At 40.2% G+C, this 13,645-nt stretch overlaps 1 protein-coding gene across 4 annotated transcripts in view; it reads right to left on the bottom strand.

Annotated features, from left to right (window-relative positions):
• Nucleotides 1-13,645, bottom strand: part of L3MBTL1 (L3MBTL histone methyl-lysine binding protein 1) — a 501,211-nt gene that overhangs the window by 258,248 nt on the left and 229,318 nt on the right. For all 4 annotated transcript variants that reach the window (XM_085619211.1, XM_085619212.1, XM_085619213.1 and 1 more), the window contains one exon: nucleotides 12,122-12,226. In XM_085619211.1, coding sequence (XP_085475337.1) covers nucleotides 12,122-12,226 — 105 coding nt within the window. The remainder of the gene's footprint in view (nucleotides 1-12,121; nucleotides 12,227-13,645) is intronic.

Below are 13,645 nucleotides of genomic sequence, written 5' to 3'. Positions count from 1 at the left end.
GAAGAATTCTGGGAAATCTGTCTCAACCTTGTTCTGGTGCATACCCAGACTTTGAAACTACAATATATTGTCCACCTATTTATCAACCCCAGAAGATAATTTACTATTGACTTTCACGGTTGCAACCCTGAATTCTCTAGCCCTCATACTCTGCTCATATTATTATCTCCTTTTATGGTCAGGATTAAATCCTTCCAGAAGGTTCCTCACCAATCTGTAAATTACATCAAAACAGCCTGCGATCCCATTACGACTGATAAACCACCTTTTGTAGCACAAAACCTAAAAGGGCGAAAAATGATCCTCCATCACCTATCATGTCCTCTCATAATATAGTTCTAGATGAGTTGAGCGGCTTAAAACTTTTAGGTGTGCTACTATTGAAAATCATTAACAGATTGAGGACCGCTGGATTATTATGGACATCTTCCAATCCTATTACAAATCATTATAAACAGAAGATACCATCACATCAGAAACTAATACACAACATTCCTTCAGTGGTCTTCCTAAATCTCCGTCCCTATCCAACACTTTTGAAGAATTAGAAGCTGATATTACCCTCCAAGAAGTTTTAAACACTATCAAATCCCTAAAAAAGATAAAGCACCAGGCCCTGATGAATTTTCTAAAGATTTAATTTCCTCCCTTTCCAAAATGTTTGCCCCTAAATTATTAGAGCTTGACAACTCCTTTCTTTTGAATTCAAATGCTAGTGGCTCTTTTTTGGAAGCCTTGATATACCCAAGTCAGAAAAAGATCCCATCCCCTGTAAAAATTATCACCATATTTCATTGATCAAATATGATTGCAAAATGTTTGTTAAAATCCTAGAATCTTGCCTAGAAACTGTTGTACCCCTCCTTGTTAAACCAGGTCAATCTTGTTTTATTAAGGGTAGACTTGCCACAGATAATGCCAGGATGTTTTCTAATATTCTTATATTGGCTAAGAAGAGTAATTACGCTCTTGCGGCCCTATCTCTAGATGCTGAAAAAGCATTTGACCGTATTACCTGGAAATTTATGTTCACCACTCTTCAATGGTTTAGCTTTGGTCCAAAATGTATTTAATTCATGAGGTTATTATAATCTGATCCTTGTGCTAGTATTTTTGTCAATGGAAGTTTCTCCCCTTATTTTACTTTGCTTAGAGGTAGCAGACACAAATGTCCCCTTTCCCTTTTACTTTCTGTTCTTTGTCTAGAACCATTCCTTGAACGTATTCCTTGTAACACATTGATATCTGTATTTAAGCAAAGCTCCTTAGAAATTAAACTATCTGCCTATGCAGATGATATTCTTATCTACATGTCCAATCCCTTGACCTCCCTGGATCCTGTTATACAAGAGATCAATCTATATTCCAGTATATCAGGCTATAAACTTAATTTTTTTGGATGAGGAAGAAGACGTTCCTTGATGACGTTTCTTGCGTGGTAAAGACGGTCGTGGAAGCAATACGCGTTGTGAAGACGTTTACGAGGTAAGTGTAAGTGTACGCGTTGTAAACGTAACGCGTAGAAAAGCCTTCGTGGTAAAGGCTGTTTCCCGACAGGGTTGTGTGTTGGCCCCTACTTTATTTTTTATTATATGTGAACGATCTAGTTCAGCACCTACAAAAGTGCACCCACGATTCACCAAAGATAGGGGGAGCACGCATATGTGCTCTAATGTTTGCAGATAACACAATTTTATTGTCCCAGACTCCTCGAGGCTTACAAAGGTTACTTGCCAATTTTAGTTCTTACTGCAGGCAAAAGGGCTTAGAAATAAACCCCGCCAAGACTAAATATATGGCCATCAGACCCCATAAATCCTTTAATAATAAGGTAGTTTTAGACCACATACCTTTAGAGAATGTGACAAATTTAATTTATCTTGGTGTAGCGATCGACTCAAAATTATCCTGGAAACCACATATAAATAAGGCCAGGACAATCTCATTATAAAATTCCATTCCATTTGTAAAGAAACAAAAGGCCACTGAGTCCAAAGCAATTTCACCAGCACTAGAGTTCTACAGATATAGAGCTCAATCAGCTTCTCTTCATGGATCTGAACTATGGGGCGAAATTTTGAACCTACTCATAGTAGGGGAAAACATAGTTATGCGAATGCTTACATCTCTTCCCAAACATACACCATTGAGCCCCGTGTCGATCAACAATGACATTAAGAGTTTAGAGTATTTAGCTATACGGAGACCTTTACTTTACTGGACCAGAATTTGGACAATGGTTGAATTAAAACCATATAGACAGAGTCTGAAAAAGTTACTGGAATTAGACGACCAACTCACATTTCCCTGGTTCAATCATGGACGAAATTGGTTTTACAAGCTGTGTCTCTATAGGTTTTGGTTTGAACCTAGCTGACCTTGAATTCCAAGAAGGAAATTAAGTATACCTACTGGAATTATACTTTGAATGGGGTTCTATCGGACTGCTCAAAGGTAAGACTTACCACTCAATTTTTATCTTTTAAATTGACTTCATGTTTATAAAGATTTTTGGATGACATTCAACCACAGTTAGCTAAAACCCTCTTTTTGAAATTTAGATATGAGATCCTCCAGATAAATTTAATCACAGCTAAGTGGTAATCTCAACATATAGGGGCCGATTCCGATACGGGTCGGAAGGGCACGAGCGCGATCCGGCCGGAAAAAGTACGAGCCGTACGAGTTTTTTTTTTCGCCCGACTCGTTCAGCTGTACGTGCGAGCAAGTACAATGCGAGCTACGTGAAATTCACTTACTGAGTCGTTTCCGGGTTCGAACCGCTCCGTGCGTCTCAGTCCTAAGCTAACCGTGGCGTACAATGGATGCGATATGCGACCGAGCCAGTACGATGCACACGTCGGACAGCCTGTGCGAGCCGGAGTGTCCGGCTCGTAAAACGTCCGGGTGGTTGCCTTTGGGGGTCCGCGTTGGACACCCTGTCACCCGTAGCCCTACGACTCGGACACAAGGAGAGACCCAAGGGCACCCCCAACACAGGCATGTATGGTGTGGATGGCACCGGCGCATACCCACTATAGGGGGTGCCCTTGCGCGAGACGTACCCATTCAGTGAATGGGAGCCCATGTACGCATCGTACGACCGTCTCCCATTGACTTCTATGGGAATCCGACCGAACCGAGTCCGGCAGCATACGGCCGCATCGTACTCGCTCGGTCGGACTGCAGGACTCTGGTTCGGTCGGAAAACACTACGGATCCGGCTCGGTCGGAGTGCTTTTCGACCCGGATCGGAATCGGCACCATAGTGGGAAAGGAATCTAAATGCTCACTCTGCTCATTAGACGCAGAGGAAGACATCTCACACATTTTATATTTTTGTCCTGTATAGTTCCACTCTAGAAGAAAATGAATAAAGTTGATGTGTCTGAGTTTGTCAACTAGAAAATATGTGGAGGCCCTAAGAATACTAAAATCAGATAGCTCATGACTTATTGTATTTGGTGTAAGTAGATTTCTACTTGCCGTGAGCCATCTACGGAGAAGAAGAGGGTTAACATTTCAAGGGTGAATTTTACCATCTGTATATTTCATCAATTGTTATCTATTGGACTATAATTGGTTATGGTTAACTGTATATTTGTGATACTGTATTCTTAGACCAACTTTATTTAAATTAAGTATTTTGATTGTGATATTTATTATTCACCCTGCACTTTATATAGATCAAATGCAAAAACGCATTTAAGGTGTATGTCCCTTTGCTTAGCCGCAAATTCCCTATTTGGAAATGTATGTGGTAATTTATCTTGTATGCACTAGTGTTTTTTTAAAGCAATTCCTGTAATAAGGGTGTTTTATGTTTTAACTGAAATTTTATTATTATGATCTTTAATGGCTCTTTTGAACCGAAATAAATAAAGAATGAATGAATGAATGAAAGGTCCTTCCTGAATGATTTCTCATTTAAAGATTTTGTACATACATCAAGATTTACTATATATCCAAACATCCTATTTTAAAATACTCCCAACATTTTATACATACATGATTTGTGCCTCATCTTGACTTTCAACAATGTTTTCTATCCTCCTTACCTCGGTGCAATAAATTCCTCAAATTTCGTCACAAATACTTTTATTTTTAAAACTGCAAGGAGAATGATATTATGTTTGTTCACCAACTGGTAAATGATCATTCTGTCATATCTTTTCCCCAGCTACAAATGCAATATTGAGTACCTAATTCCTTTAAAAGGAATATGAACTAATATCCCCAGCTCTCCATTCCTTATTATTCACTCATAACTTCCCCCGTCCCCACTCCTGCCTTTGACACCTTTGGATGCCACTTACTATGACTCTATTTCTAAAGCTGCTTGAATATATAAAAAAATCAATGTCACCTACTTCTATGCGACCTGCAAACTACATTGAAATACTGTGAGACGCTAATCTTTCCATATTGTTTTCTGTACAATTCTGGGGAAACTATTTGGCGTAAAATATTCAGTACCTCCAAAGCTGTACGTATTACACAATGTCTATTTTCTATTTACAATAGAGCTGGTATTTCTCCAGAATGTATTTCTAAATTTTATTCATCCACTTCTCCAATAAGTTGGTCTTTCTCCACATGTAATGGTACTCTGTCTAATTTATTATGTTATTGTTCTCTTGTCCTCAATCTATTTGGCCTAAATTTTTTTAATTGTAATATATTGTCATAATGTGGTGGTCGGATCGGCCCTTACGATTGGCGGGGAGACCACCACGACAGGCTGACGGTGGCAGTCCTCCCGGTATCGCAATCAGGCCCAAAGCTCTTAACCTACTTTGTAATCAAACATATATTATATGTCAGTTCGCTATAAAGATGTAAAGAAACTGACTGCACCAGTGAACAGAAAATTGAGTTTTTGGAAAACCAGAGAAGGTGTATACCTAACAAAACACTTCACTAATAAATGAAAGGATGCAGCCTCTGATCTCTGTCTTTCAATGCTGTAATCCAATGATTAGTGAAGGAAGTGCTTAATCAAGCAGATAATCCGCCATTGGAATTTTGACTGCAATAGGATTAGTATGGTGAAGGACCTCAACAGTGAATTGTCCACTAGATTGTTTAGTTCGTCCATAAAATGGGTGATTTTCAATTTAAAAAACAACAACTCAAAATCCAGTCCTGTGTGAAATATACTGGCTGGACTGGCACCCTCCGATCTCCTAAGAGGAAGCAATCTCAGGGTCCAAGGATTGCTGAACCATTGTCAATAGTTTTGTTTCTACTCCTGCAAGTAGCAGAAACAATTCTACAGAATTTGTGAATATATAATGATAAGTGTAGGGTCTCTGTTGAGAAGACTCCTCATGATGAAGTGTGAAGTAAAATAACTACAAAGGCAAAAACCTTATTATCTTTCCATTCATTAGCAACTTGAAAAAAATGTTTTAGGATCCGATGGCAGTCAGGGTTTACTGTGCCTTAACTGAAACAATTTGAGGTACTTTACCACTGCTGTCATGGGACCAGAATATTGACACAATCCACCCAGATAACCAGGCACTTCATCTTAAGAACTTGAGTCTCACAGCATAGTGAGGTTGTGTAGCCAAAGCTTACACAGAGATGCAGTATGAGATTACACACCCTAGGGAATATTTATGGGAGCTTTGAGTCATGCTTGCACCATGCAACGTGGTAAGTGTGTGACGCAAACCTCTTAGTCATATTTTTGAAGCCACACAGAGCCACTTTGCATGGCTTTGAATGTCTTCAAAAATCTGGAGTAATGCAACGCAATGCAAATTGCTGTGTTGCATTACTCTGTGCAAGGAATGCATTCCATGGGTGTTGCAGTAGGTGTTCCCATGTAACTCCCATGGATTTTGGCACAGTCCCAGATTTGCCAAACCTGGTAAACCTGGGACTGCACCAGGAGAGGCATAATAAAGAGAAAGATCGTTATTTCTCCTCGTTACTTCCTCTTTCTATGTGCGCTGCATTCTGCGTGATTGTTTTTGTGCAGGAAGGTGTCCCTTACTGCACAAAAACAATCCTGCCTATAACACAGGCACCCTTGCACCATGGTGCAAGGGTGTCTGCGTTGGCGCTAAGCTGTCAAAATGACACCAGCAAAGGGGGAAAAGTTGGGAATGTGCTGTATGCCTTAAATACGGCACATTCCTGCACTCTCCCAGTGACCCAGTGTAGTGCAGCAAGGTGACTTGCTGCGCTGCATCACTATCTCATAAATATGCCCCTCAGGGTACAGTTTACACAATAATAGCAGTTAACTAGGTCAGTATCCTTACTTCTGAAGGATAAGAACTTTAATCACAAATACAATTAATAACTGACACACAGAATCCATCCTGGGACTGGTGAAACACACACACACACACACACACACTCTCTCCCCCATATGCAAACAGCTATATGCACACACCACATGTCAACCATATGTAATCTTTAAAATGTTATTAAAAAATGAAAATCAAATGTCTCTCTTGCTAGTGATCTGATGGACTGTGAGGACCATAACACCAATAAATGAAATATCACTTGCCCTATACTAAGCTGCAAGATATCTTAGAGACCCCTTAAGAAGAATCATAAGGCCCACGTTTTTCATGTGAGAATCATGTTGATACCTTTCTTAAAAGCCAGATCATATGGTAGAGCCTTTTGTAAGTCAAATAGTAAACATTGACATCTTTGTATTTACGGAAGAATGGCACCAGAAAGGAGGAGGATATTTCAACCCTCTTCTTGAAGCAGGTAATACATTTCTTGTATCAAGTGCCAGTGGTTAGTATTGAAGGATTTAAATTACAACTAATTGAAGGGCTCTCCAGATTTTTGGAAACTGAAGGCTAAATTCTAATTAAAACTAAGAAAGCAATTCTAGTCAATGGGTAAGAGATTAACTTCTGGTTAATTTGATGAAGTCAGCTCCCTATACTGAGCACACCAATAGTATAAGGTTGAGTCGCAGTCTGGGGAATGATTTTGGCTGGATCCTGGTACATATAAGGGTTACATGCATGAGCTTCAGATTTACCCTGTGGAAACACCACAGGACTAAGTTATAAATGTGAATTGGTTTATCTATGAATTTACAATCCAGAAGTAACTGCCCTTTTATTGTTGTTTAATGTGGTGTGAGTATGATACTCTACCACCTTTGTGGATCTCATTACAAAATATCACACCTGATGAATCTGTAAGAATGTATATATTGTTGAAACATTTTGACAGTTGGAGTGTAAGCCTGAAAGAAGGAATTCTAATGTTACAGCATAATGCAGACACACCAATAATAAAAATTGTGGGGTGGATTAGCCTGACATTTTTATGGTATTAGGAAGGTTTTTTAGTACATAAGGGGTCCATTGTGCACCTCATGTAGGATAGTGATGAGCTAATATTGGGTTATGTGTCTAAGTATAAGGCAGCAGCAGCACCACCATCCGGCACTGGATACGTAGTAACATAACTGGAGGTAGTACTCAATGCATTACTCAGCCACACTCAGGTGATGTGGGGGAGGCGTCATTGTTTACTTCATCATTCCTTTGAACACCGGAGATGAAAATGCAAGGGTGGTGAAATTGATTGAACTGACCCTAACCCACTTGATATTTCTTCCGTTAGGTGTTCACATACTTTTTTCATGTATATTTTTATATGGTGTGAACAAAGCAAATTGTATCCAAAAAAGGAGGGAGGGGGGGGACCAGGAGCAGGTTAGTGGTCCAGTGCCTGTGCTCCGAAAAGTCAATTGGGTAATTACTGTAAGGCACTGTTCCAGGGTCGGTCTGATTGAAAATCAACCCAGACCGTACCTCAACAGAGAGAAAGTAAAGAGAAGTATCTATATGATAGAGGTCTAGGGTGGGGTACTTAGGAAGGGGGGAGACAGCATGAGTGTCTCATGTTGCCCTCACACATCCCGAGGGATGTCATGCTTCATCATCGGGCGGTGCTCCTCGTCGGGCCGGCGGTGCAATGCCCTACGGGTCCCCCGAAGGGTCTCTTTAGCGGAGATCTTTTAAGAGCGCTGCCGTTTGGTGCATGCGGGTATGTGGAGGGGAAGTACCAAGGTCAGTGGTGCTAGTGGTGTGTGCAGGAATAAAAATACCTAAGGGTTACCAGGGAAGCTAGTTTAATACGAAGGTACCCTTGGTACATTAAAATACGTGGCAAAAGTGTTACTAATTAAAACGTGATGTGTTTAGTAGTAACTAAAGGTACAGGTCAAATGGTCGACATGTTTCGCGCCTAGTGGTGGTCAAAATGATCCGGGGCGCTTCATCAGGACCAGTAGAGGTGAATAGTGTGGGGAGAGGTGCCCAGACTATGTGTAGTGGCGGGGGGTAAAATATCGCCCTCCCACTCGGCAATAAAGGGGGGGGGTTTAGTGTCTCCTAAACAGGTGGTGTCTGCAGGGAGAGGTATGTTATGCCCCCTTTGAATTAGACCTAAAGTAGGAGCTGGAGTTGCTCCTTGAGTTTAAAAAGCGGCGTAGGAGGCCCACACCATCTAGGGGGGTTGCTCAGGTGACGGCACTGGAAACCTGCCCGGTCCTGACGCCTGCTCGAAGGTGAAGGTCCCATACTAAACCCCCCCCCTTTATTGCCGAGTGGGAGGGCGATATTTTACCCCCCGCCACTACACATAGTCTGGGCACCTCTCCCCACACTATTCACCTCTACTGGTCCTGATGAAGCGCCCCGGATCATTTTGACCACCACTAGGCGCGAAACATGTCGACCATTTGACCTGTACCTTTAGTTACTACTAAACACATCACGTTTTAATTAGTAACACTTTTGCCACGTATTTTAATGTACCAAGGGTACCTTCGTATTAAACTAGCTTCCCTGGTAACCCTTAGGTATTTTTATTCCTGCACACACCACTAGCACCACTGACCTTGGTACTTCCCCTCCACATACCCGCATGCACCAAACGGCAGCGCTCTTAAAAGATCTCCGCTAAAGAGACCCTTCGGGGGACCCGTAGGGCATTGCACCGCCGGCCCGACGAGGAGCACCGCCCGATGATGAAGCATGACATCCCTCGGGATGTGTGAGGGCAACATGAGACACTCATGCTGTCTCCCCCCTTCCTAAGTACCCCACCCTAGACCTCTATCATATAGATACTTCTCTTTACTTTCTCTCTGTGAACAAAGCAAACACATGGAGATGATGGAAGAAGTGCTGAAACTTCTCAGACACTCCCCCCTAGTCACAGATCTGGGTTGAATCCATTATCGTTCTTTAGCTCACTTCACCATCCCAGTTTGGACCCAGCCATATGCAAATCAGTCTGGACCCTGTGCCTCATGGGAACAGTCCAGGCCGAACTGCAAAGCCAGGTCCTCTCTAGACCAGAAACAAGCATCCTGGGACCGGTTTCGGGGTAACGCCCCTCATCAGCCAGGCTAGCCTGAATCCAGTGGCAAAGTGAGCAAGGGCCTGACCGATGAGGGGTGTTAATCAAAAACCGGTCCCAAGATACTTGTTTCTAGTGGGATGGAGATCGGCCGACAAGTAGTTGGACCTTTCACCTGCCATAGTAAGATGAGAGCGCCATGTAGGCAGTCCGAAACATGCCTTTTACTATTGCAGCTAGTGCAGCGGATCGGAAAAGGGGCAAAGCACAAGCCGCAGTAGTAAAAGGCATATTTGCAAACATCCATGCACCATGGTGCCTGGCACACAGTGCATGGATGTTTGGGAAGGCACCATATGTGCCCCCCTGGCCACTTAGCAGAGGCCAACGGGGCCCCTCTAGGGGCCTCCAAAGTCCCTTTCCAACAGCCTTTCCATGGCAGTGGGACCTCCATGAAAAAGGCTGTGGGAAATGGACATCGTAATCCCTAAGGTGGTGCCTGTGCAGGCATTATCTTCATTGTAGGGATTACTGTCCGCGGCTGCCCCCTTGGGCTCCTTTAGCCTGGCGGAGGTGGTGGTCTTTCCCTCGTCTGCTGCGCTCTGACCTCCGGTCTCTTAATCCGGTGGTCGGACCGCTGCCCTGGATGTCTGGTGGACCACCACCAACAGCCTGTCGGTGGCAGTCCACCCGACATCATAATGCGAGCCTAAATGTAGAAAAAAATACTACGGTTATTGAGGGAGATTCAAGAGACTTTACATAGTGGGTGCCATTTTACCTGCACCTGAGCATAGGTAACAAAGGAATATGACCCCAAAGTATAAATTAGGTGTCACACCTGTCAGATTATCATAGACAGGATTGAAATGACTGGAGTGACCTTTGCAAAATAGGGTGCACTTTAGGTGCCCACGACAACCCAACCCCATGTGATATCCCACAACAGTAAAACGGAATTCTAATCAGTGGCCACAGAAATGTTGGGCTCATCCAAGGAAAAAAAATGCACATGGCTGTCCAAAAACATACAAGAGTAGGGTAGCACAGCAGTAGCCAAATACTGTATTTTACAGAAGAAAACTCCTGTGAAAATTCTTTCAGTATTTTTCCCCTTTTTGAGATGACAAAAAGAGCTCTTTATACTACTTTCTTCCCCTGCACTAACCATGTGTCTGGAAAATCTGTATGAGTCCAGATGACCACATTTAGAACTATTCTCTGTCAGATACTTTGGTTCATCTTCATGAGTGTGAACCATCCTTTTCCTGTAGCCAAACTACTGGCACAGACATTCAGCAAGGTGGATTTGTTGCTGATAAAAAAATGCAGTATGTGTAAATGGAAATGACAATCTGTGGCATTAAATATCAAATTAATTTTCTGGCACACCAAAGGCACATAGGGCCATCTCTTTGGTCTTCTAATGCTACAGTTAATTAGGAATATCTGAGAGAAGAAATACTGTTACAGGAACCCTCTTTGAAGAACCCGGAGTGAAATTGTTTTTACTTCACACTGCATGATCTGATACAGTAAAACAGTACTACATAAGTTGATTATGGAGAAAAGTTTATTCAACCATCCTCAACCTCTCTCTCAAAATACATCTATGCATATTTAAAACCTTAATCTTAGCCCTTACCTTACCTGTCTCAATAAACCTAAAACGAATCCTAAAATCACCCCTCAACTTTCACCTAACTCCAAAATACTAGCCTCCACTCTAACACCGTTAGAAAAACTTAGGGGTGCCTTTCATGCTGGATGTGGTCAACCTCATTGTCTGAGGTGAAGAGAAAGAACACTTTCATAGAAATTGCAATCTTGGCTACTGGCTGCCATGTAATGCTGGTCAGATAATATTGTTTTATATAAAAATAAATCCCCATAGTGTGGTTTGGTTCTGAAATATAAAAGAAGCAAAGACCTTGCCAAGCAGGGAGTTTTCTCCCTGCACATATGTGCGATTGATGATTTATCCTGCCCAAATTCCGGGCATGGAAGTCTGCAAAAGAAATGCCCTATTGTTGATGAGCTGCTAACTAAAGGTTCCCCACAGCAGAGCCAGCTGAGACACTGCCATCGGAAACTCAGAAGTTCTAGCAAATCCAATTGGGACAGGGGAACCCTGGGGTTAGAGGAAGAAGCATTTGTTGCATTTGTCACACACTCTCAATCTGTCATCCTCTAAATATCCCACTTAGTCCTTTAAGGCATATAGTTTATATGTTATTTTTGTAACTGTTACTTAGAAAAAGGTTATTACTAATGTTTACCATTTAAAATTAATTACTGAAGTTTTTATAGAAGGTCCTAGAAACTACAAAGTGAGACCTGAAACAACTCTACAGGATTCAAGTTTTGCAGTTGCAGGGGATTTTAAAGCAACAGATCTCATGAAGCAAGAACTAGAAAATAATGGATTCTGGTGCAAGGGTGGATGTGGATTGGCTGAACTCATTGATTATGGGGTGGTGTATTTCAGGGTTTTGGGCATTTCACTTATACACACAATTTAACAAATACTGCTGTAATTTACTCAAAGGGTTACAGCTCGACATGTCCCCTTCATGGGTGACAGTGTATACAAAAAACACAGTATGATTGTTGCTGCCTTCAGACAGTAGACACCAACAGGGCAATGGTCACATTTAATTGGAAATATATAATGCTTATAATGGATGGTAAACACAAACGCACAGATTTATATTGGCTACAGATGAAGAGAGTAGCACAGAAATTTTAATTCACTCACCTCAGCAACTGTCAGAACAAAATACATGGATGGGTGTTGGGGGTCAATGCCTTCCAATTTCATGCCAGGCTTGAAGCAGTTCTTGCTCTGAGTAGCAATCTGGCACTGAGGAAGAAAATAAAGGAATGAATTGAAGTCTAGTCTATCAACTAAGAGTGCATTGGGGCATCACAAATGGTTCCAACTCTCTTCTTTGTCCTGTACATCGAGCGCAGACCTAGTGGAGGAATAACATGCATAGGTAGAACCAAACAGATTGTTCACCTTCTCTACCTCTAAGTAAATCAAACTTTGCCAACAGCTGTGAAAGACACTTGCATTACTGTTAGGAAGGTAGGCCTGATTCAAGAGGATGGGTGTGTGCATTGTCATGTAATGGAGAAAGGACATGGGAGGAGCATAACCCACATCACTAATGGTTCCAGCAGCTGGGAGTGCCACGGCTATCATGTTTATAGAGAATAACAAGTCATCTTAATTGTTCTAGTTAAAGGATGTCTCATAGATGAATGACAAGAATATAGTTAAAAGAAAATCAATTTGAAATAATATTGTCATTATAAAAAAATTGAAGACCATAATAAAGAATGTAGGAATATCATTTTTATGTATATAATATTATTTTTACAAATATTGTTGCATATAATATCATTTACTTTAAAATTGTTGCATTAAATATTATTTTTTAATTAATTTCATATTAGTTATACACATTTTAGGAGTTAGTAGTATTAATATAATTCTTTTCTTTTTTAGTATAGTTTGTAGTTTTAAGGTGTAATTATACATTTTTTATATTTAATAGGCTTTTCTAATTTAGTAGCAAGTTGTTGGGGTTTTAGAAATATTGCAAAATGTTGTTTAAAATATAAATTAATGTTCTATTTTACAATAATATGTGACATTAATGAAACATTTAATGGGCATTTATTTATGTATATAATTTAATTAATTGTTATTTTAATTATTTAAGGGTATTTTATTGTATCATTTTAATTTTCCATAAATATATTACTAATTTATAATTTAGTAGCAGCTTGTAAGGCTAGTAGGGTAATAGGGTGGGAAGTTAGTTAAATTATAAAGTTTTGCTTTTTCAATTATTTTGTTATGTCATTTGCATATTTATTTGGCATTTAATAATGTACATTTTCTAATTGATTGTTATTTGAATTATATGAGTGTATTTTGTGATTTATTCATGTTTATTTTAGGTTTCTTTAGTTTAAATACTAATTAATAATTTAGTAATTTAGTAGCAGGCTGTTGTGTTTGTAGGGGAATAGGCTGGGAAGTTATTTAAATTATATATTTTTACAAATTAATTTGTATGTTAAATAAATATTTATTTGGTAATTAATTATGTATTTTTTAATGAATATTGGTTTTGTAAATTATCTGTTGTAGTTTAAATAATTGGTATTTATTAATAATCTTTGTAAAATGCATTTTATGTTTGTTGTTGGATTCAACTTTATTTGTTTTATTTAATTATTCTTTTACGTGATTATTGTTTTATTTATG

This window comes from Triturus cristatus, chromosome 7 (genome assembly GCF_964204655.1).
Source record: "Triturus cristatus chromosome 7, aTriCri1.1, whole genome shotgun sequence".
Classification (NCBI taxonomy): domain Eukaryota; kingdom Metazoa; phylum Chordata; class Amphibia; order Caudata; family Salamandridae; genus Triturus; species Triturus cristatus.
This window is presented reverse-complemented; position numbering and strand designations above follow the sequence as displayed.